At 34.0% G+C, this 27,715-nt stretch overlaps 1 protein-coding gene across 2 annotated transcripts in view; it reads right to left on the bottom strand.

Annotated features, from left to right (window-relative positions):
• Positions 1–27,715, bottom strand: part of CAP2 (cyclase associated actin cytoskeleton regulatory protein 2) — a 163,848-nt gene that overhangs the window by 125,424 nt on the left and 10,709 nt on the right. For both annotated transcript variants that reach the window (XM_074272336.1, XM_074272318.1), the window contains exons 2-3: positions 8,352–8,473; positions 2,083–2,183 (exon numbers count right to left, since the gene is read on the bottom strand). In XM_074272336.1, coding sequence (XP_074128437.1) covers positions 2,083–2,183; positions 8,352–8,472 — 222 coding nt within the window. In that variant the 5' untranslated portion in view covers position 8,473. The remainder of the gene's footprint in view (positions 1–2,082; positions 2,184–8,351; positions 8,474–27,715) is intronic.

Genomic DNA, 27,715 nt, shown 5'->3' with positions numbered 1-27,715 from the left:
CTGAGATCCCCTGAAAGGTTTATATTGGAAATCTTAAAAATAATTGAATAACAGAGTTAGGTAGAACTTTGGAGGCCTACCACCTTGTCGAACCCCTTAATTTATAGACAGTGAAACAGACCAAGAGGTTGTAACTTATCCAAAGTTCACAGTGGCATTAAGTAGGAGAGCTATAATTCAAACTCAAGTCTTCTGATTCTAAATCAAGGAGATACAGTAAGGGAAGGATATGCGATTAGAGAGAGTTCTCTCCATTTTAAAGGCAGAAGATTCTTCCAAATATATGTGCTGATATTATACTTGCATATCTACTTGCTGAGTTCACTTAAATTCTTTAGCTCAAAGCATTCCAGTCAGAAAACTTAAGCACAGTTGGCTAGAACTATTCATTTGAAGCATTAATACTGAGAGCCAGAAAGGACTTAAGATATTACCTTTGTTCCTCCCACCCCAAATTTCTCATGCCTTCCTTTCCCCCCAATTATAGATGAGGAAAAAAGAGAACCAGAAAGGTCATACAATTCATTAGAAACATAACCAAGACTAATTCTATGTCCAAAGCCCTCCTCACTTCACTTCATTATCCCCAAGTTGAGGAGAAGTAATGATTACAAAACTTTTGCTTCCTTCTCTGCCTTCTCCCTCCCACTCACTAATATTTTACTTGCTGTGGCACCTTAGGCAAAGCTTTGTGCAGTTATTCATTTTTAGATTTACAAATGAAGGAGAATCAGAGAAAAAATGCCAAGGATACAAGATAGGTGATTTTTTCTGTCCAAGCCAAAGTTTTACCTCAGAATCAGGTTTCTAGTTGCATTTAATACTACTGTTAGTACCAAGCCTAACTGGTTGCTGGAAAATCTATAGGTATACAGATGTCTGAGATGTGTAAACACCTTAATCAGAGAAAACAAAAGCAAATGAAAAATGAAGGCTCTGGTGAGCACATTTATTTCTTTATTCATTTGCTTCCTGGATCAGATTTGCAGCACTAAATCATTTAAAAATCTGTAAAAGGTAGAAAAATGGAACAAAACCCAATAACATAGTGACCCTCTTGGATAGAGCAGGATAAACCCCAAAGTTACTAAAAGTTTGTCATCTGAATCAAAAACATTTGAAGTCTCTAAACTACAGATTCTTAGCTTGGATATTCTTGGCGTTTCTCAATATATCTTTTATAAATATTTTGATAACAATATTTCAATATAAGTGATTTTCTTTGTAATCATGTGTATTTTATTTTGTGTATTTAAAAGCATGATTCCAAGAAGTCCAGAGGCCTCACCAGACTGTCAAAGGGGTCCATGAGAGAGAAAATTTTTTAAAAAATCCTTCTCTAAGACCATAGTATGAGATGATCTAGAAGCTAGAAGATAGTTCAATTTAAATTAGCAGTGACTTGCTGCTATACTTCCTGCAGAATGAAGAGTGTGGAGGCAGTGGGGGGAGGACAGGATAGCAGATTTAACTTTCTCTTCACTGGAACAAGCATACTTACATTTTAGAATGCATACTTACAATTTAGAAATCACAGAAATTAAGCAGTAAAGTAAAATTATTTCCATATTACAAATAAGGAAGTAGACCCAAAAAGATGAAAGTGTCACCAAACTAGTAATTGTCAGAGCCAGAATGTGAATCTGGATGTTCTAAGTCTAAAGCTTATTTGAATACCATGTATCACTATTCCTCCACTTCCTCCTCCCACGATTACATGATCATCATTCTTCCTCTTCTTCCTTTTCTTCCTCCTCCTCCTCTTATTACTACCACCACCACTACCAGCTAATTTATATAACTTTATATACATTTACTTTTTTCATCTTCACAACAACTCTTAGGGTAGATATTATCTTCTCTACTGGCAAACTTAGGCTCCAAGAGATCCAATTAAAAAGCAAAAAAGGGAAGATTCAAATCCAGGTCTTCCTCATTCTAAGTCCAGAGCTTTATCCATGCCATTGTGCTGCCTTCATCAAAGCCCACTATATCGAGAAGAATTCAATGCTCAGCAAGCAGTGACAGTGTTTATGCAAGTCATTCTCTTAGTAATAAGCAAGTAAAACAGAAAATACTCACGTGAGCTTCCACATCCCCAGCAAGGATCTTACTGTTCCTCAGAAACTCAGCAACCATGCCATTCATCAATTTGTCAAAAGCTTCCACTGAGGGTGCAACACCTTTGAAAGAAAGACACTTTATTACTCCCTGGTTAGCTGGAAACAGCTGTTACTATCCTTTCTTAGATAGCAGGGATTAACTCATCTTGTTCATGCAGTTATTCATTTTACTTCCTCAGTATTTATTAAGGACACATAAGGTACATGACTATATCAAAAAGTAAAGCTTGGGTGATCTATAATATATTTATTTATTTTCCTATTTTTCATTTTCCTGAGTGAATTATAAGCTAGCTTCCAAAATAAAGTATTGCAAATATCCACTACTAAGTCACTTACCTGCGGGAAGGAAGGCTCACTAAATCATAGAATCATCAGATTTTAAGAAGTAATAATCAGTAGTAATCAGTTATTTGCCATGCTTATTTTGTGCATCATGGGTGAGTATATATGTCTGTATTATGTATATTTATGAAAAATGCTTATGTGCTAACAAATATATGGTACCCAATATCATACTGTTCAAACTGGCAATGATTCTAACCCTCAGATAGGGATAAGGGTGAATCTGAATGATGTAAAATATTTATTTTTTTTTTCAGCTATTAATCAAAAGAGATGTCTGGGCTTTTTTATTTGGAATATTTCTATTTAAATAGACCTTGGGAGCTTGTTCTAGCAGGGGAGTGCAGCTACTCGTATACCCTTGACCGAAGAACGGTACGCCTCTATCAGGGAAGGTCGTCCTCTTCAACCGAGCGCGCAGCTTCGGGAGGGACACACATGGAGCGGTGAGGGAGGAAGGGGACACCCGCCTAGCCAGCCAGATCAGCCGAATCAACCCTGGCGATCAATGGGGTGATAGATGTCGCAGCCAGATCGCCCTCACATCCATGGAATATTTCTATTTAAGTCCCTGTTGAAACCCAGATTTCTGTTCATAACATTAAGAAACTGTATTTGACAACCAACTTCATGAACAATCAGTATCCCATTTTAAAAAAACAAACATTTCTTTAACTTTATATTAGTTGTCCCTAAGGGAAACAATACCTGTTTTGGGGGTTCTACTTGGTTGGTTTATTATTTAACTCAGAAACCTCAATTAGAGCCTTACTCTCCTGTACAAAGTCTAAGAATTCTTGTTCTAAGGGTCTTAGTATCTTGTTCATGTTTATATAGTTAATAAGCAAAGAAACTTAAGATTTGAATTTAAATTTTTGGACTTCAAAATAATGGTTCTTTCCATTATTTAACTGACTGCATAAACACAGTCCATAGTCTGTCTAGGTTCAGCAGTGGAGATTAGGGATTCGTAAACTGGGGTCCACTGCCTTCTGCCCAATTGATTCATGGATAGCTTTCAGGGGGAAAATGAATTTATCCGAGAAAATTATGTTTTCAATTATAAAAAAATAACATTTTGAGAATAGATCTGTAGGCTTCATCAGACTGCCAAAGAGGTCTATTACATAAAAAGGTCAGGAATTCTTCCATGAAAATATCTATGGTCCTTTTCAGCTCTAGCAATCAATGATTATATAATACTCCTATCTATTAGCACTATCCCCCAAATTCCTTACCAAATCTTTAGCAACTATCAAATTTATGATGTCTTTTTGAGAAGATGGGGTTACAGCATATATACTAATTAAAGCTGGTGGGAGGGGAAGTTGATAAATTTTATTGAGTTTCCCACATAAAGGAAGATACAATGAGAACTTGTTTCCTAAATTATTACCATAATCATTTTAAAAGTTGTTTTTAGCTATAAAACAGTTTAATTAAATTACATGTGTACATTAAAAATTAATTAGGGAGATTTAAAAAGTAAACATTCAAAATTGTAGTAGACATATTATTTCTTCATTAAAGTCAACTTGAAATGAGTTTTCTAGAGGAGTGCCCCAGGGATTTGTACATGTATCGGTTAACATTTATATCAATGACTTAAGGCAAAGGCATGGATAAAATCTTATTAAATTTTCTGAAGACACAAACCTAAGAGTTATATCTAACAATACAAAGGATGAATAACAGGATCATAGATTTAGGGTTGAAAACTACCTTAGAGTCATACTCTTTCATTTTACATTTGATTGAACCTCAGAGAGGATGACTGTCCAAAGTAACACAAGGAGTAAGTGGCATAAGTAGGATTTAAAGCCAAGATGTTAGAGTCATTATCCAAAAAAAAAAAATCTTGACAGGCTAGAACACTGGACTAACTCTATTAAAGCAAAATTTAATGGGGATAAATATAAAGTTTATGGTCAGTTTTAAAGCAGTGATTTTATAAATAATAAAGAGGCATAGTTAGATAGCAATTTGAAAAAGATTTGAAGGCTTTAGATGACCATGAGTTCAACAATGTGATGTGACAGTCAAAAAACATATGATAACTTAGGGTACATTAAAAGAAATATCTTCTAGGAGCATGGAGGTCATAGTTCTATTTGTAGTATGTCACAGTTAGACTAATATCTGAAGTACTGTATTCAGTTCTAGTTGCCTCATTTTAGAAAAAAAACTGATGAGCTGGAAAAAAAGCAGACCAAAGCAGTCCTTCCTTAATAACCATTGCTAATTAAGTGGGATATGATGCCTCAGGAGGTAGTAAGTTCTCCCTCAGTGGAAGTCTTCAAGTAAAAGTTGGATGATAACTTCTCAGGTGTTCTTTCTGGGAACTAGGCGGAAGAAACTGAATTATCTTACAATCATAAAATCATGTGTTTCTGTGATTATTGAATAGCATCAGAGCTCATATGAGATAATGTCTCACAAATCGTGAGTAGAAAAAGTCAACTTGACCTCATGACTTTTTTAATGATAAGAAATTTTGGAGAGGAAACAAAGAAATGAATTAATGGAGATTTCTAAGAGATGAAGATTTTCATGTTGAGAATGTTGAATACTGATGAATACTGTTGAGTACTGAGGAATTAAAAAAATTTTTTTTCATTGATATCTTTTATTATTCCCAAAATTTCCACCATTATTCCTCCCTACTCCTAGATAACCATTCTATGTAATACATAATATTTTTTGAGGCAATTGAGGTTAAGTGACTTGCCCAGGATCACACAGCTAGGAAGTTAAATAATATAGTTTTAAAGAAAAAAAGAGAAACAAAAAAAATTGACCAATATATCAAAAAGCATCTAAAATATATTAAATGTTCTAGAAACATGGAACTCTCACTTCTTCAAAGGAATTGATGGGGAAATGTCTTTTCCTTTCTCTTCTTTGGGTCCATGTTCTTTGAAATTTTGAAATAATTCACTTTTGATTGCTTTGTAGTTGTTTTTTCATTTATGTTGTATCAGTTAGTTTGTATATTGTATTCCTGACTGCTAACTTTATTCTTCATCAGTTTGTGTAAATCTTCCCATGCTTCTCTATTCACATTCATCTTACTATTTAGCATAATTATATTTGATTATATTCATATACCACAATTAGTTTAGGCATTCACCAGTTCATTGCTAGAACAAAAAGTCCTGCTATAAATATTTGGTGTATATGGAACATTCTTCTTATCCCAGATCTTCTTGGAGTATAATAGCTAATATTCAAATAATGGTAAAACATTTTAATTTTACAATTATTCTACTATTTGGTCCTCCAAACAACCTTGGGAGATAGATGCTATTATTATTCCCATTTAACAAATGAGGAAATTGAGGCAAACAGAGCTCTTCCTGACTCCAGGCAGCAATCTATCTACTGTGACACCTATCTACCCCTAGCATATGCCTAGTATTGGAAAATTTGGATCAAACGGTATGGATATTTTAGTCACTTTATTTGCATAATTCCAGAGGTAGCAAAGGCTTCAAAAGCATTAACATTAAAATGACAAACCACAAATTCAAGGCTGAATATGGAGTGAAATGTCTATTCTTCCCCCCCTTTCTTTCTGTAGATATAGAGAGAAACACAGAGACAAAGAGACATAGACAAAGACATATGTAGACAAAGTCAAAGAAACATATAGACAAAAAACAGACTGAAAAAAATAGGATTAGAAAGGTTAAAAATCAGAGACAGAGATGGAGAGAAGAATGTGAGGGAATACTGAAGGTCAATAAGGAGGAGTTTGTCAGGATTAAGAAGGTCAAGGTATCAGTAATTTTTAAAATACTGAAGTCTTTGAGGAAGATATTAGAGTACTAAATAAATAAATAGGTTAGCAAACTAACTTGATTGTTCTTAAGAAACCTGCTTTGATGAGCAGATGAGAATGATTTGTTGTATCAGTTATATATAATGTGATTGCAACAATTTGTTTTCAGATAATCTCCCCTAAAATAAGGTTGAATCTATTATTTTCCTTAGTAAATCCTCTTTTCATGGAGAATGAAAAAAATTCAATTTGGCTCAGTCCCTGTCTGAATAATATGTCTTTAATTAATGAAGTTTTATCTTATTCAGTGGTCTTTCAGAATCATCTTGTATTTAGACTTTATTAAACAGTCTTTATTATCATCGTCTTCTTTCTCCTCTCTTTCTTCATCTCCTCTTTCTCTTTCTCCCTCTCTCTTTCCTTCCCCCATTTTCTTCTTCTCTCCCTGATATTCTTGGTCATTTGTACTCATTATGTTTAGAGAAATGTCTTGTGATCACCTGAGGTCTATAGCAGAATAATAAAACATGCTGAGTATGAGACAACATGAAAATGTTTTCTTACAAGTGCAGACTAATGAATCTCATGTACCAACTGTGTAGCTTACAAAAAGACACAAAATGAAACCATAGATATGTCTTAGTTGATGCAGAGAAAGCTTATGGAATCCTGGCAGATTTCTCTTAAACAATGTTTCCTTTCAATTTCCTCAAAGACATTTCTATTTTCATTCTGTTCAAAATTAAAAAAAAAAAAATGAGCCTGCACAATTGTGCTCACAGTAATTTTTGTCTTTGGGCATGTAATACAAGGCCCAGGGCTAAGTAAGCCTGAAATTCTAGAAGCACTAACATAAATCTTGCCCCGTGAAAGCTTTTTCTGACCCCCAAAGCTTTTCTCAATCCAAAATAGCCTGAAATATTTCCAAGTGGGTATGAAATAGAAGAAATTTTAAATGGGACAAGGAAGAATTGTAAAAAGAATTGGTAATGACCTAGAGAATTTTAAAAATTCTCTAGAGAATTTTAAAAACACTACCAAATGTTGTCAAGGAAAATAAATTCTAATACTGATAAAGTATTAGTCCCATTCTGTAACCTAAGTCCATTACCTCTCTGTCAGATAGTGCATAGCAGTGGTCATATGGGTCATTGCATTGATCAGAGTTTTTAAGTTTTTCAAAATTATCTCTTTTAATAAGATGATTGTTTATGTATAAATTGTTCTCCTGATTCAGTCTGTTTAACTTTGCATCAGTATACACAGGTCTTTCTCATGTTTCTCTAAAATCATCCTTTTCATTATTTCTTGTGACAATAGTATTTTACTCTATTCATATACCATAATTTTTCAGCCATTCCTCAGGTGATGGGCACCGTCTTATTTCCAGTTCTTTGTAATCCCAAAAGAATCTGATAAAAATATTTTTGTATTTACAGATTCTTCTCCTCTTTCTCTCATCTTTTTTGAGACCTAAGCCCTGAAATCTTAATAGAACTTTTGCTTATAGAGTAAAACAACTTCATAGGGTCAACTAGAAGTAATGTTGAACTGTGCTTCATAAAGAGTCTAGTCTAGTTATGCAGAAAGAATGAGTAATCTATCTTTTCTTCATCTTCCCTCACCTGAAGGACTCATAAGAAAAGGGAAAATTGAGATGAAGTCTGTACTTATTTTGAGACATGTATAGTTACTTCTTAAAGTGCCTGAGGCTCATTGTCCATAACCTTAATGATAGTTCTCTACATCTGAAATTTAAAGAAAACAATGCTTCTTTATGTTCTGACTCTTTGGCAGCTTTTCTTTTCTTTTTAAAAAAATTTCTCAGAATTTAGTGCTACAGAATGAATATATCCACACATAATAAAACAGAAAAAAATCTTAGCAAAGTCTAGAAAATGGACTATATTCTTAATAGTCCCTAATATCAACACTTCTTTCAGTGGTTCACAAATTTTTGTTTTCTTTGCTATAGAAATTACTTTTAGGTTTTTTTGTTCAATTGTTTTATGATAAAGCAGACTGCTTAATTCTAAAATGAGGTAGCAAAGAAATCTGTTTATATTATAAGGCATAAGTTCAATAATACCCATTGGTCCTACCTCCATTGACTCCATTAACTGTTCCACATTCCCCATGAGGTCCAGTTGTCCCAGAAAACAATGATTCTAAGCGGATTACAGCTTTCTCCAGCCTTTCCAGCAATCCCTGTGTTTCTGCCATTCTGAAAATAAAAATGAACAAAAATGGATACAATATCAATCTTGAGTAAGAATAAGAACTCAGTTTAGGATATAAATGGTAAGAAAAACAGCTAGCATTCAAAAACGTTTGCTAATAAGTTCATTTTTATATTAAAAAAATGTAATCTGGAGCACAAAAGTCTGAATTGGGAGAAAATGTGGTATATCTAGTCCATTTTCTTTCCACTTGGCCCAAATAAGTCATACAAAATTCAACATTTTATCAAATACCTGTTTTTACTAATTTTCAATTATAAACTAATTTCTAGTTACAAACTCTGTGGCAGCCAACAGTTATAGCATTCTTAGTATTATTTATAGAATTGAGGCATGAGGTTGATTGCTGAACAAAGAATTGATGTTGGTATCTAACATAAAAAGGTGTAAAAGGTGTTTTGAAATTAAAAGCCTCTACAATTAAAAAAAATATGTCTTTATAATTTAAAAAATTAGCAACTTATCTAAGCTCAATCAATAAAACCCTCAAATGTAGCCACATAAAATTTATTTCAGGGATATCAGAGTTCAAATCCTCTCTCAATTATTTACTAAATATACGACCCTGGGAATGTCACTTAAGCTTTTTTTTTTTTTTTTTTTAATGTTATTTTTCTCATTTGTTAAATGGGAATATAATAATATCTACTTCCCACATCTGTCAGATTTTATAAATCTTGAAGCATTATATAAATAGTCATTATTGCTGTTACTACTATTGTTGTTGTAGATATCAAAAACATAGAAATTCAAAGCTGGGGGAAAATGAGAATTCATCTAGTCTAATCCCTTTGCTTTACAGATGAGAAAAACTTTGCCATGAGGTTAAGAGATCAGCCAGGAATCTACAGGTAGTGAGTGTCATAGGTGGTAATGAGGCCCCATGTCTTTTTTTCATCATCCACTGACTATATTATATAGAGTGACACACTACTTTGTGGCTGTTAAGTAGAAGTTTGCTTCAAGTTTTCTTTCTTAATTTGTACTAACATAGTAACAGCATACATTTCTTTCTCCAATAAGGTCAGAAAAGAATTTTTTAAAAAAATGATCTAGTTTAAGGATATATTCTACTTTTCCAAGATCACCTGCCTCAGTTTCTTAATGTCAGAACATGTTCAGTCTCACTTTTTGGCAAGTGCATTAACTTCTTAGTGCTCTAGGATAGCAATGTCAAACAAATAGAAAAGACTCCTTTTGGGCTATGTGCAGACTTAGAAAATCACAAACTAACATTATGTTTTGTCATTTTTATTTATTTTTTAAACATTTCCCAGTGATGTTTTCATTTTGTTTAAGTAGCACCCAGGAATTTTGCAGGATGACTACTAGCTTGACACTTTTTCCCAGGCAACTTTAAGACCACAAGTTGTAATGGAGAAGGTGCTGACCTCTAGTTGGAAGCAGATTCACCATCTGGAATTTTCCCATGCTAATGCATTACAGGTCTGGTCCCTATTTCTATCTCCTATTCCTGAAAATATTCAGTTCAGTAAGACAAGAATTATTTCCATTTCATTCAAGAATAGCTTCTCATTATAAATAAAAGATTTGATAACAAGTATTTCACTAATTTATGAAAAAAGCACAATGATCTTGTTTAAACTTCCAAACTGGATAAGATTAAAAGATTATTTTTGGCATGGCTAACATTGTTCTTCATCAGATTGGGGCAAAGAAAACAGTCAAAATTACATCCAGTTTCGTCACTGTCATATAAACAAAACCTGTGCTCACTTCTTATTTAAAAACAAACATTCCGCTCAGAAGCAGTGTTACAGATATTTTGTCTTGTTAATTGATAAGGAGTACATCTTACTTCCAATAAATCATTCTGTTAAGTCTAGATCCTCAAGAGACACCAAACCAACACCAGACCAACTGGTAATTCTCAAGTTTAATAAACTACATTAAAACAACCAGGCAATAGCTACTGATACAATAATTAAACTTACAGGCTGTAGACCTGTAGCTGTAGGCTACATTAGCTGTAGGCTATTTAGAATGTAACTAGAAGTAAATATCTTCAAGGACAATTAAAGAAAAATTATTATTAAATAGTATACATCCTATCTTTTGCTTAATTATTTTTAAACACTTGGTTTGTTTTAAAACATCTATAAAAATCATTTTATTTACTTATTTTTGCAGTTCTTTTGGTTTTTAAACAAAAAATTTTTTAATCAAGATGGGATAGAACAATTTTAGAGTGCCCAACATCCCTAAAAGATAAACTAGGTATGTAGCTACCAAGAATTTTAAGAAAAAAAAATAGGCATTAGATATCCATCTAAAAATATCTTGAATATGCCCCCCAAAATTTTAAAAATAGATAATGTGGGGGACTTTCAAATGCTGGTCCCAACAACTATTTCAATAAGGAAGCCTTGGGGAAATGAAACCAGATAGTGGAATTAGGTCACTGCCCAGAAGACATTAAAAAGAGCCCTATTGCAACTAAAGCCACAGTGAGGGTTTCTCACTTTCAAGAATATATAAACTTACTTTCACAAACAGTGCAACACAAAGATATCAGGCCACATGCAGCCCACAATATTGCTGAGTATTCTAACAGAACCAGATTAAAAAGCAACTGGGAAATATTTAATAATATAAATAAAAATATAATAAAACATGGAAAATAATATGTGCTTTTCTTCAATATGCAGCCTTAAGAGATCTTTATGTATGGTTTAGTGGCCCCTGTTTTTGAGTTTGACACCATGGATGTAAAGCCTTATTCTGAATTAAGTGAGGCATTCCTATACTACATAGAGACTTTGCTATTCTGAAATGTAGTTTGTCCCAAAATTTCAGAAGTAATAGAACACAATTTAAAAAAAAAATTTCTTCCAAGAGCTAAGTCACACATGCACTTCTCTCTATTTTTTATTCCATTGGTCTTACATTCCCATTTAGTTCAGCTACTATGGCCACAATTTATCATTACACCTTTAAAAAGCAAGGTTACACTTATGAAACACACATAAAACTTTGTTTCTTCTTGACCAAGAGCCAGATGGTAATCAGATATGAATGGTGGATATCACTATCTATTTTGAAAAGTCCTTTACTCTGCAAATGTGGTAGGGAGGCTTTCAAAATATGGGCCAGTGCAGACTGCAATGCTGAAATTAGAATCTTATCCCAAGAGAATTCAGAATTAGAAAGTTCCTTCGTCTATTCTTTCCCTTTACACGTCAGAGCTTTTGCTTCTGTCTCATTCGGAAAATATATTTTTAAAAAAGGAACATAATTGAATCTTTTACGTAAATTTTATGAAAGGGAAATAAGTATCTGTGGGCAGATGAAGACCATTGGAGAAATGACGAAAGCTGCCCTAATCTTTTAATAGTTACCCATCTGTTTGCAGTTGTCTGAACTCCATTGCTTAACTTGCCAAATGCTGCAGAAAGCTAACCCGTGACAGGGAAGAAAGCTAATCTTTAATTTTTGATACCTTTTCCTTTCCTCCACTGCCTCTCCCCTTCCCCCATAAATAAGCACAAAATTTCAACCATCCATAGACACTCAGACTGCCAGCTGTTTGGGGAACACTTGTTTCATTTCATGCTTAGTACTCTTTGATATGCTGGAACCCTAGGCAGCCACACTGTTATGCCCTCACTATCTTTAAGAGGAATTCTCTGTGTAAAAAAACATGATTATAACCAAGTGTAGGGTAGGGAAATGGACAAGTTATCTAAGTGAGGACTATAATAATTTGAAATTTGAGAAGTGTCTGAAACTCAGAGGTTTTTATAATTCAGAATGAGGAAAACTGATTGTAGTTGTATGGCTGCATCTTCCTGTGAAGTCAAAAATATTCAGTCTATTCTACAACAGGATTGGAGATGCCCTTCAGTTTAGAGTATTATAGAGCAGCTGTACCCAGAGGAAGCCAAAAATATCCTCCACTGGGAGACATTCATACAGATGGAAGGATATATTAATCCTACAGATAGGCGTATCTGTAAGCTCAGTGTGATCATGACTAGATTCAATATCTGCTTTCTTTCTGTGGCTATTGCATCCCAGTAGCATAAATTGAGAGTTGCAAGGTCATTTAACCCATCATCTCTCATAAGAGCAAATGATGCCTAGAAAGGTCAAATGGCCTTTCCAAAGTCACACAGTAAGTAGTAAAGTTGGAATAAGAACCAAGATCCCCTGTTGCCTCTCCCTTCCCCCGTCCCCATTCTCTTCCCCTGTATGTTCATGCCATGTTCAAGATAATCTTTGGTGAATTATCTTAACAATTAATGATGAATGCCAGGAAAACAGCATTGAGTTTTAGTATTAGTTCATAGAAATCTTTCCACATTTCTCGGGAATGATATTTGCTGTTTCTTACTATACAATATTACTATATATAACATGTTGTATATGCTGTTTTATAACATTCATATAATATGGCCTCTAAATCCATTTCCAAACTGATGATCACCTGTAAAGTTCTGATCATCTCTCAGTTGTAATCCTTCTCTGGGAGGAGGTTTCTTTTCTCTGTGAATCTTTTTCTCTATCCTCTTCACTTGCGAATCCATGGGACGTCTTCTCCTTGATCCAATCCAGAACTCCTCTTCCAGGCCACAGTCCCAACTCTGGCCCAGACTCGACTCACTCCTTGCTCAATGGTGTCTTCTTTTATCCTCCCAGAGAATGGGCATGTGAGAACGCAAGGGCTTGTGGGAAAATTACTTCTACCAATGAACTTGCTCCTCTTAAACATGCAAGCTCCTCCACAGAAGTTCAAAGGGGTAAAACTCCCCTTAAAGGCCAGAACTAGAGAATTGTTAAGTACCGACTTAGCACTTAGTAAGAACCTAATATCTCATTATCTCATTAGCACTTAGTAAGAACCTAACATCTCCCCCTTTCTTTTTATTTAGAACATAGGGTGGTCATGACCTTGAAACATAAATCCATCAATATGGAAGGTATATACATAATTACATAGATTACATAAGCACATAGTAACATAATACATACTAGAAGTATGTAACAAATAACATGATCAAATAATCATAAATTGAGAATTTATAAATGTCCATAAGTCCATTGTCCATTAGTCTCATCTTGTGTTAGGAAATCCATTGATTCCTGCTGGTTTTTAAAGTTCTTTAACTGTCTTCTTATTAGCCATGCTCTTTCAGTGTCAAATGTTTCTTAGATTTTCTCCTTTGTTTTGAGGTCTTTCTCTTTTTCTGTCTCTCTCTGATGGACAAGGCGAATATGACTCATTGGCACCCATCTGATTCCTTCTCCATCTAAAGAAATATAAGCAAATCCTGTCCCCCAGGCAGTTAACCTATCTGGTCCCTTCCATTCACCACTTTCTGGGTCTTTCCACATCACCTGGCGATTATCTAAGGACAGTGGAGCTGCTCGCACTGGACACTGCCCTTCTGATGGGTTATAAAATCTGTCTGCCGGAGCCAGTGCACCTTTGTCAAAAATTAGAAAATTAATGGTATAGAGAACTAAATTTAGAAGTTCTCTAGGGTTACTTATGGCTCCCCCTTTCTTTTGTTTTTGGAGGAGTGTCTTAATGTCTCTGTTTCTTCTCTCTACTATTGCCTCATCTTGCGGATTAAAAGGTATTCCAGTGGTGTGTAAAATCTTATACTGTGCACAAAAGTGTGCAAAATGTTTAGAAGAATATGCAGGTCCACTATCTATTTTTATTTCTTGTGGCATACCCATAATTGCAAATGCTTGGATAAGGAATTCAGTGACCACTCGGACTGTCTTTTTTGACTTTGGCACTGCAAAAGTGAATCCTGAAAAGGTATCTACTACCATTTGGATAAAAGACAGATGACCAAAAGATTTATAGTGGGTCACATCCATTTGCCAGATTTCATTGGGTCTCAAACCACGAGGATTCTTCCCTGGAGGGAGTGTAGGAGCGTGGAAAGGAAGGCAAGCTATACAGCTTTTTACTATGCTCCTAGTTTCCTCTCTTATTATTCCAAATTGTAAACTTAAAGCTTGAGCAGCCTGATGATATTTAGAATGAGATTCTTGAGCTTCCTGAAATAAAGGCGTACTGGCTAACATAGTTAAAAGGCTATCTGTCTTTGAATTTCCATCAAAAATAGGACCTAGAAGTCCACTATGTGAATAGACATGCAAGATATAAATCTTGCCTGGATGCTTTCTCACTTGCTCTTGAAGTTCCTTAAAGAGTTGATAAATATTAGAGACTGCAAATTTTATTTGGGCTATGGTAATTCTTGTACTACACCTACTGAATAGGCTGAATCAGCAATTATATTTACGTCTCCTGGGTAATAAGTAAGAGCTAGCATGATAGAAATAATTCATTCTGCTGAGTGGACTGAAAAGGAGTCCTGACTACTCTCTTTATGGTTAAATCATGAGAGTATACAGCACAAATATTTTCTTTGGAGGCTTCTGTAAAGATTGTTGGTCCTTTAAGAAGAACCTTAGAAACCTTTTCTTCAAAAATCCATCACCAATTATGTAGTAGCTGGGTTTTCTTTAATGGAGATCCATGTGCAAAATTTAGAGCTGTGGCCAATAAAATTTGCCATTCTGGGATAGTCTCACAGCATACATTAATTTGTGCATTAGTATAGAATGTGTATATTCTTTCAGGACTTATCCCAGATAATTGTACTGCTCTCTTAATGGCTTTAATAAAATTCTAGCCACAAGCACTGGGTAAGGAGTAAGGCTTTGTTCTGGTTGTGCTGGGAGGTTCACCCACTCAATCACACTGTCTCCTTGATGAAGGACTGCTGTAGGTGCCTCTTTTTGTAGCAAAAACTGATATTTCCATATGTCCTTGCTATGGATTTCCAGTCATTCAGGGTTAGGACTTCATAAGACAAACCATCTAGTAACATTTTAACATAAGCTGAGGTAGCCCCATAAAGGGTACAACCTTTTTTCAAATCTTTAATTTTATTCAAATCTAAAGGTGTATATTTTCTCCTTTTTTGCCCTACAGAGTCAATCCCTTCAATCACAGGATATGCATATATAAAATCACTTATATCCTGTCCTTCTCTCTTAGCTTTAACCAATGCTTTTTCTAATCTTGTCATAGGCTGCTTAACAGGAAATTCTGTTTGTATTTCTGCCTCTTCCCCTCCTCCTTCTTGCTCCACCCCTGAAAGGTTAATTGAGGGAAGAGATGGGAAATGCGCCTGTTGCTCAGAATTGTACTTAACTTCATTGTTATCTGATTCAGCCTTTTCACCTAGTTTAGTTGACACCTCCTCATTTTGCTCCTTCTTCTCTTCCTTTGGAATAACAATTTTTAAAGCCATTTGGATTAAATTGTAGGTATGAAGTGTATCTTTGGAAATTAAGTTTGGTTTGGAATTGTAGTGTTCACCTAATTGCTTTCCTACTAATTCCCATTCATCTAGATCCAATTATTTTTTCAGAGAAAAAGAAGGACATATGACCTGCACAGTTTTTAAAAGTTCAGTAATCTCCTCCAAAATTACAATCAATCCTTGGCTTTTCATAACCTTGATAATGCTCTCTAAACATTTTCCTTGAACAGAAGGCATTTGCCCCATTTCACTGAAATTCTACCTTAGCTCTTTAACAAAGTTAAACAAATTTTAACAAAAGTGTAACAAAGTTTCCTTGTTACTCATGCTTCTGGGTCAGAGAGACTTTTCCACTGAGATCTGGACTTTGTCGGTTCCTGGTCGGGCACCAAAATGCAAAGGTCCGGGCTAGCTCCTCTGAAGGGCTCAGAATCAGTCCTTGTCAGGATAAGCAAAAGTCCTTGCCCTACATTGGGCACCAAAATGTAAAGTTCTGATTGTCTCTCAGTTGTAATCCTTCTCTGGGAGGAGGTTTCTTTTTCTCTGTCCTCTTCACTTGCGAATCCATGGGACGTCTTCTCCTTGATCCAATCCAGAACTCCTCTTCCAGGCCACAGTCCCAACTCTGGCCCAGACTCGACTCACTCCTTGCTCAATGGTGTCTTCTTTTATCCTCCCAGAGAATGGGCATGTGAGAACGCAAGGGCTTGTGGGAAAATTACTTCTACCAATGAACTTGCTCCTCTTAAACATGCAAGCTCCTCCACAGAAGTTCAAAGGAGTAAAACTCCCCTTAAAGGCCAGAACTAGAGAATTGTTAAGTACCGACTTAGCACTTAGTAAGAACCTAATATCTCATTATCTCATTAGCACTTAGTAAGAACCTAACAATCACCCACCTTATTTTCTTTGTGATTACAAAGAGTATTGCTGTTCTGAATATTTTGGTATGTAGTACTCTCCCATTTTGGACTTCCTTGCAATATATACACATTAATATAATTTGGGATAAAGGCAATGACTATGAACACTTGTCATTTTTCTTGTAAAGTTCTAAACTGCTATCCAGAATAGTTAAACTGATATATATTGGCAAATCTTCTTTTAATATTAGCTTTTCCATGTTTTAATTCATCTTTGCCAATTTGCAAGTTGTGAAGTGAATTCCCATTTTAATTTCCCTTGCAAATGATTTTATTTACAGTTTTTCTTTAAATATTCACAAATTAAATTGTTCCGTAGTTCTCTTTTACTATTTGATCTTTCCCGGATTAGGATTTCAGGGCCACATTTGGCTCATAAAAAACTTTGGTAGAATGCCTTTCTGTCTTTATTTGAGAATAGTTTTAGAAATGTAATTATTAAAATGATAATTCACCAAAGATTGTCTTTTTCTTTTTCTCTGGCCCAGGTAAATTTATTTTTTCTGAAATTTAATTCTTTCTTAATATCATATAGGTCTTGGATAACTAATTCTAAGCAATCTCTGCTTTGTCTTGGTTTCTGATCATATATCACTTTCCATGCATAAGTGAAATTTCTTGCTACTTTAGCAAAGTTCTCTGATTATAGTTCTTTTCTACCCACATCTGGGATATGAATATAATCCTTTCTATTCCCAATTCCCTTAAGATACATGGAAAGAGAGAAAAGTATTTATTCTGAAATTACATGTTTGATTCCTCTCTATCCTCATTATCTAAAGACTCAAACATATTCATTATGACAATCACTTAGCTTTAAATGTAATATTTTACTATTAATGTCCATTATTAAACATAACTAGACCCTATGTCTGCTAAAGCCACAAGCTACTGTGGGGTTCAAGGGTTAGGAGGGGAAGTGAGAGAGAAAGAGAGATCATAAGTGGAGAACACATAAGCAATATTGACAATTCACTCATAACCAGATGGACTAACCAACAAGTGAAAACAGAATTAAGGCAGTAACATCCAAGGAGATGGTTGAAAATCTAGTCCACAAAAGAGAAGAAACTATAGTACCAGTTTTCTCCTGCAGTTTGAGAAATTTGATTAGACTTCTTGTTCAAATAAAAACAAATCTCAGAGTAAGACCTCCTAGAAGCCTATAGAGAAGCACATGAGAGGGAAAAGTTGATATGAGTGAGAACTAGAAACAGCGTGCTGGGCTGTTCTCAACATCTGTATATGTAACTTGGCTTCCAAAAAGTTTCAGGTATGTTTCATGCTGCTATATTTGAAGAAGTGGCTCTAAGTTGAACATAATGCTAAAAAATAACTGTATGGATATGTAAACATATATTGTATTTAACATATACTTTAACATATTGAACATGTATGCGTCTACCTGCCATCTAGGAGAAAGGGTGGGGGGAAGAAGGGGGAAAGTTGGAACAGAAGGTTTTACAAGGGTCAATGCTGAAAAATTACCCATGAATATATTTTGTAAATAAAAAGCTATAATAAAAAAAAGAAAGAAAGAAAGAAAGAAAAGAATGTTGAAATGATACCTAGTACTTGTCTGAGATAAAGCTGTAGTCAGAGCTTCTTGGGGAAAAGACACATCTGGTTCCAGAGCCTTTTTAGGAGAAATATGCAGAGGAAAAAAGACTTTGAAAGTTTCAGACGTGTAGCAGAAACAAGCTCCTTAATATGTGCCTAATTTCCAGCTTGTCTTCCTAGAGACTTTGGAGGGAGAGCTTCCCCTTGGACAAGTGTATCTTCAGTACTTAACATAGTATATAGCACACAGAATATAGTAAATGCTTAATAAAACTTTGTTGGCTATTACTACAAATAGTTCATTGTCCAAATATTCCTTTCACATATTGACCTCACAAAATGGTTTTAATTATTATTTATTTGATTTATTTATTTTATATTATTTATTTAAATTAGTATTTAAAAATGAAAATCATGGGGAGGGGTAATGGAGACTTTGGCAATTGTTTTGGGTGCATAGGCTCAAAAGAGCTTGGAGAAGTGATTATTTGCCTATCTCATGGCTCTGTGTTTCTAACCTATCTTAAATATCTCTGTCTAGGAATATAATTTGATAGATTCAGAAGGAACACTGCTTCTCTGGTTACTTTTAAGGGGGAAGGTAGCCTTTAGCTTACACTTGACAGCTTTGCCTTTTCACTGATCACATAAAATACTATCAGAAATAATGAATTGTGAGTAAATCCATTTATCCAGGCAAAGAAAAACTAGAGATAAAGTATATAGATTAGAATATAACAAAGCAAAACACAAACATAGAAGAATGAATAAATTCTGAGACTTCAGCTCAAACCAAGAGATCCCCCAAGTTCCTTAGTAATGTTCTGTGACACTCCACAGAAATTTTCTAAATCTCTAAAAGTGTCCTCTTCAATACAGAGAATACCTGCATATACAGTATGCTTTGGGAAAGTGAACAATTTCCCAAGCATATTTGATCACTATAAATAGCCAGCCATGTATAACTTAAGTAAAAACACTGATTCTTTTAACCTTCTATTTTATTTGAACCAGCTGTACTATTTCTAAAAAAAAAATTCCCCCTTTCCCCAAGAAGTAATGGATTTTTAAAAAATCACTTCAACTTTAAGCATCCAATTGTTCTCTCAGCTTCTTAGAAATAATTCCTCTAATTCCTTCCTCCTACTCTGAAAAGGGCAACAACATAATCCTTATGGAAACAAGCAGGGGAGAAAATTCCCTTTTTCTTCCCTCTGCAATCTCTACTCAGATAGTTTTATGCCTAAAGGAGAACTGTTCATTTGAAGTCAGGGGCCCCTGTGGCTTTTAGCTAACACAGTTTTTCATGTGTCTTTTTTTTAATGCTTAGGAAACTGATACAGAGGGTAAAGAAACAAAATTCTGGAGAACTCTCTCTCAAAATGTAGAACTTTTGCCTGTACATGGCATATAGTGTTCATTCGATTTTATGTTTAACTATATGCTGTTTAGAATTCTGAAATTTTTGTGTGTGAACATTTATTATTTCTTCAGTATGATTGTAATAATAATAGTTGCCATTTATCTAGTGCTTTAATTTATGTAATACTTTATATGTTTATAAAACATACACATAATCCTTACAGGGTTGTATGATAACTTTGTATGGCAGGTATTGGTACCTCCATTTTACAGATAAGGAACCTGAGGTCAAGAGAAATTAAGTGATTTACCCATGCTCACACAGCTAATAAGTTATGGAGGGAAGATTTGACAGTGGGATTTTTTAAATTCAAGCCCAGTCCACTAGCCATTGTACCACACTACCTCTTTAAAATTCTTCAATGGTTGGGGCTATCTCAGATTTCTTTGAATCTTCCATAGTGCCTAGGCCAGTGCCTTGCACAAAACAGAATATTTTGTTTTCAGCCCTATCCCACTGTCACATTTCTGGGACACACTCCATCTTAAAGTCAGACAACATTCTTCCTCAGGGTGCCAAACTTCCCTCTCCTAAAACCCTAAGGTCTTCTTTTTCTCTTCTTAAAGTGATTCTGGTCTTCAGAAAGCTGAACTATGGGTCTCAACAGTACTTGGATTTTCTATAGCTCCTTTCCCTGCATGATTTAAAAAAATTTTAAGAGTACATTATAATCACCCAATCTGAAGTCACCTAAATACCTTGGAAACAGTTTCTAATTATTCTGCAAAGTTGTAAAACAATTCTGGGGAAGGAGGCCAACTTTTACAATATAACAATGTATTTTAGGAAATTAGAAGACTCATAAACAGAGACTAGATTTTACTTTCATAAAGAGACAGTCAGTTACAAAAAGTGTACTTAAATCTCTTGCTTTCCTGCATTGTTACAAGCGATTTTCCATATATGGAATGTTCTTTCTTACTTAACCTTGTAGACTCTTCAACTTCCTCCAGTTTCTTTTTCTGATTCCATCTAGTTGTTAGCATTCTCTATCCTCTCCCTCTCAAGAAATTACTTTGTATTTATTTTTATTTTTTTGTGTACATATTAATTCTAAAATGTAAACTTTTGTATGGCAGAAACTATTTCATTTACACTTCTTTCCCCTACACATCTGCACATAGTAAGTGCTTAATAAATATTTATTGAATTGAATTAGATTGGATTGAATTCTTTACTCCTCATTTCAAGTTCTCTTCCCTTACCAGGGAGGCATAAATAACTGGTGAGGTTTAAATCCATGACAATCAGTAACAACTATCATAGATTCAAGGGAAACCAAACTTCAAGATGAAGAATGAGTGAGAGAAGGGAAATGGAAGATGTCCTAGATTCAGCAATGAAGATAAAACATATGATTTCTTTGACAAAAATAAGGAACTTGTTAAAAAAAATTACTGCACATTTGCACAACAAAGAAACAAAGGATATGCCACAGACTATGTATTTTTTATCTCTGTAGTCTGTTACCATGAGATAACAGACAGGTATTCCATCTAAAATCTAATCCAAGGAGCTCTACCTGTCTACTGGGTAACAATTTGTGGGGAGCACTCCTGGCCCTAAAGCTTCATTGGGGACTAAGGTTAAATATTCAAACATTGAAATTTTAATATAAACTTATTAATGTCAAGCAATTGAACAAAAAAAGTAAAAAGACCTCATTAACTGGAGCCCATATCAAACAATCAAATAAGGCAGTTTAAAACTTGACTAAAAGTTTCATATTATATATTAGACATATATAAAATAATTTAAATATGTGCGTACTCTTAATGTGTTATCTCTGTCCAACAATAAGTTGATATACTATTGGAGAAACCTGTTTCACTACTGAAAGCACACATATTCTTATTCACACCATATTTTAGAGTTTGAAGTAAATTCCGTGCTATGGAATTTGACTTATCTTGGTTCTAAATCCTATATTAACCATAGAAAAGAATCACACCAAACACTGTCAGTCAGATAATAAGCATAATACATTATTATGCTTATTATTAGTAACAATAATTATTAATGTTTAATAAATTAATTGTTAATCCTTGTGGATACAAAGTCAACAGGATGACAAGCATTCATTCATTAAGCATCTACTATGTGCCAGGCCCTGTGCTAAGTGCTGACAATATAGAGAAAAGCAAAAAACATAGCTACTGCTTCAAGACAATCACCTCTAATGAGGGAAGATAACATGTTAAAAGGTATAAACATACAAGATAGAAACATTATAAATGAGAGGTAATCTCAGAGGGAAAGTAGCTGAGAAGACTTAGGTTATCTTCATGAGGAAAAATTTATTTAATAATATTGATTTACTTAACTTTATAAAATGTGTTATTGAATGTCTCTGAGAAATGAGGCAGAGCCTATGGTATGGTAACCAAAATCCTACATAAGAATCCTGAACATGGGCATACATTTCTTTCTAGGAAAGAAAAGAGGAAGCTAAAAGTCACTTTTCTCCAGAGTGACCTGCTTTGTTTTGCAATTCACCTTGAGTCAAAATCATTACTTCCATCTTGTCAGGTCTGGAGCCTTATACTCTGATTATATATATGTATGTATACACATACACATACACACACACACACACACACACACACACACACACACACACACACACACACACATATATAACCAAGTCAACTTACAAAACAGACAAAATTTCCAAATGGGAGTTATAGTTCTCTATGACATCTCTCCCTTCCCCCATCCATTTCTGCTTTGAAAGTGATAGTGGAAAAGTAAAGACTGGTAAAAGTGACCAAGAATCTCACATTTTTTAGATATAGATAAACTAATATAAATGTGTGGGTACTTTTAATATATTATCCCTGTCCAATAATGAGTTCACATACTATTGAAGAAACTGGTGGTTTTGCTATTTAAACACACATACATTGTGTATATTGTTACTCTTACTATATACTGACATTCTCACTATAAGTAAAAACAAAGAACAAAGTGAAGTTTTTATGTTCTCCTAGGAAAGCAGAATAAAGAAATTGTCAGTGTCCTAAAGGCAATAGGAAATTTCATTTAATGGAATATTTGGTAATCTCATCGTCTAGGTACTTGTGATGAATATAAGCAAATAGATCAGCAAGAAGATGACTAAAACTTATTTACCAGCATCTACTGTAAAAGAATAAAGCAACAAAACAATTCTATTAAATGTTAGCAGTGGATAAAGTTATGGCCCTGGAGTCCAGAGGATCTGAGTACAGACACTTACTACTTTACTATCTGAGCAAGTCATTTATTATTCTGTTTGTCCCAGTTCCTCATCTGTTAAATGAGCTGGAGAAGGAAATGGCAAACCATTCCTGAATCTTTGCCAAGATATCCCAAATAGAGTCATGAAGAGCTGACTGAAAATGAATGAACACATTGAATATTAAGTCCTTGATAAGATTCTCCAAACTAAATTACTAAATAACTTCATTCTCAATGACTTCAAGCAAAAGGTAAACAAAGTGAAAAGTCATTTGACTTTTTTAGACTCTATTTTCTTTAATTGTACAATAAAGGGTGTCCCTTTTAGCTCTAGACCTATGAGCACATATTCTTTGGCAAAAACTAAAACAAGAACTGTAGGAAAATAAGGTTCAGGATCAGTAAAAGAAAGAGGCCTCTTACAGACTACTCAGAAACTTTACATTTATACATCATAAATACTTTCTTCAAGACTAGAATTGGAAAATGTTGACCAGATCATATAATATAATTATTTTAAAATAAAATGGACTATAATTGCAGATATAGAAAACAAAACAAGAAACATCAATTGAAAGAGTATGGTAAAATTGTCTACCAATTAGAGCAAAATCAAAGTAAATACCAAATTCAAAGGATAAAGATGAAAAAAAGACAAAGGGTATGACTACAGCATTTTGAAACTGAACTATTTATGCAAGTTGTTGATTATTAAAAATGAGAACTGGACAATTTTAACTTATTAAACTTAGAGAAGTTTGACAGAAGCAAAACAATTGCCAAAATGAAGATATCAAAAGAGATTAGCACCTACTTTAGATCAATGTGATACTCAAGATAAAACACTAGTATAGAGTATAAGTTTATTTGCAAAACATGAAATGAGATAACAGAAGATTGAGGATAGCATTATTTTACAAAACAGCAAAAAGCAGTTGAGCAGAAAACTAATCTGTAGAAAGATTTGGAATAGAATTTATCTCCATCACTTTAAAGTGTTTTGTAGATGAAATCAGAAGGAAAACACTGAATACTTATAAAATGGAATTTATCTGTCAGATTTGTACAATGATCTAATATCAGTTTTGAAAATGTAATCACTCTATTCAGGCTTTGCCAGCTGATATACTAGGTAAAGTGTTAATGGCATTTTAGGAGACAAAATTGGGCAGATATATATCTGACCAAGTAAACAAAGAAGAACCCAGGTCAAAGTTGGCATAATTTTAAAGACAATTAGGTGAAAAATTATTTTATAGGCATTTAGATTTTGAAAATGTTTCAAAGAACATGTAATTTTAAAAATACGTTTTATCAAAATCTTTTTTAATTACCAGAATTCGATTTTTGTACTTTTAAAAATAAAAGATGAAGAATGAGAAATCAGAATTAGAAAAAATGAATATCAGCAAGTACTATTCATATGACTACTTTCTCATCTTTATAAAAATCTTTATAAGAATTATGTATGCACATATTAAGGATATGATAAAAATGTGGAAAGAGAATAGGAAAGTTTTTGTAGACAATTTTCTATAGCAGACCACAAACTTTATAGCATCACAGATGACTGACACATATAGAAAACAGAAAGTTGTTTATTGTCTTTCATTTATAGTAGAGTAACATGTAGGAAGAATTAAAAACTATATTCAAGCCAGGGATCTCATGTATTTGTTGAAACTGGACAAGTTTATGTGACAGGATAAAATAAAGAGACATGTTCACTTACGCTCATGAAAGGCATCATGTATGGAATTTAAAGCCTTTTTATATACATGATGAGATTTTTCCAAAGCCTCTTCAGTGAAATCCATAATCATACACATGGAAGAACAAAGTGGATGAAAATGCATATTTCTACAATTATCATATCCTTAATATGTGCATAAATAGGTTGTATATAAATCTTCTCATTAAATGAATTTCTCCATATTTAGCTTGGATGCTCTTGGGCAGTCAGCCAATCTATTAAGCACCTACTCTGAACCAGTCACTATGCTAAATGTTAGAGATATAAAAAGAAGCAAAAAGACAGTCCCTGCCCTCATGGAGCTTACAGTATAATGAGGAAGGCAACAAATAAACAAATACAGTTCAAACCAGTTATGTATAACCCCATATAAGGTTTTATAACTGAACATAGGAGTTGTAAAATTATGATTTATTATCAGTAAATGTTTGATTTGTATATCTTTTTATATACTTATATACCTGGGGTCATATAAAAAATTCTGGGGTGAAAAGGGGTTATAAGTGGAAAAATTTTAAGAAGCCTGGATATAGAGGATACATAGGAAATAACTAAAAGAGGAAAGGTATCAGAACTAAGAAGGGTTGAAAAAGGCTTCCTGTAGAAAATGAGATTTTAATTGAAACATAACGGAAGCAGGAAAGTAGGTAGAGAAGAGAAGGGAGAGTATTCCAGTCAGGGAGGAATAGCCAGGAAAAAAAAAGCCCAGAGCTGATAGAAGCAGTGTATTGTTCATGGAATAGTAGTAAAGAATCAATGTCACTAAACCTAAAAGATTGTGATGTGAGTAAGGTATGTGAAGACTAAAATTGTGGAAGGGGATTAGGTTATGAAGGGCTTTGAGGGAGGACCAAGGAAAGAAGTTTGTATTGATCTTGATAGTGACAGGGACTCACTAAAGTTTATTCAGTGGGGGAGTGGGTGGGAAAATAATCTTGACAACTGAATAGAAGATGGATTGGAGTGAGAAAAGACTTAAGACAGGTAGACTCAACAGTAGGTTATTGCAGTAATCTACGAGTGAGGTGATGAGGGTCTATACGAGAGTGGTGACAATGTCAGAGGAGAGACAGAGAAATATTTGACAGACAGAGTTAGTCCATCATTCAAAACCTTTCCATGTAAGCAGGCCTCCTCAAACTTTTCTCCCATTGAGACAACCTTCAAAAACTCATGCTTATCTCCATATGACAAAGAAGTATCAGGGTGACACTTTTTTGAAGAATAACAGAAGTAAGAATAAAGTTCACATTTACAAAATACTTTACAATTCATAAAATTCATTGTCACAATAGTCCTATGAAGTGGGTAGGACAAGCACTGCTACCTCTGTTTTACAGGGAAAGAAACAGAAGCCCTAAGAAGTTAAATGATTTGTCTAGTAATATGGTAAATAAATGATAAAGCCATATCTCAAATCCAGGGCTTCTAATTCCAAGTCCAGAGTTATATCTACTTTACATCTTTAAATCTCAACATTTCACAATTGATAAACATAGGTAAATTGAAAAAATATTAGAATTCTTCCTAAAATATATAGTAAGCTGAACAACCCCACCCATAAACCAGCTCTAGAAGGCCTCTCCATACAGGCCATAGTCCTCAATTCAAAAGCTTCAGTAATTGCAATATACAAAGGGCCATTATTTCACCAAGAACAAGTTATTACTCTCAGTGCTATTGGAAATAATTTATTTTGTTAAAACTTGTCATTTCAGTGTTAAGTATGCCATATATCTTGCCTTTGGGGAAATAAAGTATGCTTAACTCCTAATCTCTAGCTTTAGTGACAAAGTATCATTTTACCCCATTATACCAATTAAATAAAAATGTAATAACTGATTCAGCAAATATAAAAAAAATCCCAAGGATCAATGCTTACTTGCATTGCAAGTTCTGCTTCTGGAGATTTCCAACAAGTGCAAAGATGGTTACTTGACTTAAAATAGCTCAGGTGATGCAGACAGGTCATATGTCTTTCTCTTTATAGATCTCTTATGTTTCCTTTTATGTCTCTAGACTCTTAATTCCACGTTTATAATTTTTCCTGTTGTAACTCCTTTTTTCCCCTTCAAAAATACACTGAAAGATTTTATGTCTCCTCTACATCTAAAAAATAAATATATAATATTCCTATGTGTTGTGTTCACATTTTTCCAAGGGCCAACAGGGAAGAAGGCAAGCAGTAAACATGAGCAGAATGAGAGAAGAATAGTATAAAGAAGAAAAATATCTGAATTATTTAGGATGTATCTATACAAGAAAAAGAAAGGGAATGTAGTGGGTACAAGGCCAGCCTTAAAACCAGGAGTAGCTGGCTTCAATATATTAAATATATAATTTATACACACACACACACACACACACACACACACACACACACACACACACAAACTCACACATGCCTATTTGTGTTTAATGGTAGCCATATCTAGAGTGTGGGGAGTGGGAAAAATAGAAAAATTGTATATGAAAATTGTGTTATATATTTAAAAGGAACAGCATTTTGTACGTAAAAATTCATAGTTTGATGTGAAATCATCTTTTTATTATACTAAATTATAGAAATGCCTTTTTTAGTCCATTAATTAAAAAGAAAATAGAAAAAAGAACAAATCTGGCCTCTGTTCCATCCTGGCTATGTGAACCTGGGCAAGTCACTTAATTTCTCAGCTGCCTTTTTAAGCTAACTCTCTAGGTCAAGAAAAGTTGCAAAGTATTTATTAAGATAAGTTGCAAAGATACCAACCCACATTGCTGGACCTGAAGCAAGGCAATCTGAATTTGAGCCTCAGCTAGTAGCTTATAACTTTATTTAATAATACATATATTACTTCCCTCAAAGAATTATTATAAGCAAACTATTTTGTGAGTCCTGAAGTGCTATAAAAATGAGAGCTACCAAAATTATAGTGTACTGAAAATAACAAAGCATGTCATAGTAAATATAATAAAGATGTCATTTATGATTTCATGTAACCAGTCTGAAGTTCTGAAAAGAAAACCTTTGTTCATATGTCAAGTACACATGTGTG

The sequence above is a fragment of the Sminthopsis crassicaudata genome, chromosome 1 (genome assembly GCF_048593235.1).
Source record: "Sminthopsis crassicaudata isolate SCR6 chromosome 1, ASM4859323v1, whole genome shotgun sequence".
NCBI classification, from domain to species: domain Eukaryota; kingdom Metazoa; phylum Chordata; class Mammalia; order Dasyuromorphia; family Dasyuridae; genus Sminthopsis; species Sminthopsis crassicaudata.
Note: the sequence above shows the minus strand (reverse complement) of the source record. Positions and strands in the feature narration are given on the sequence as shown.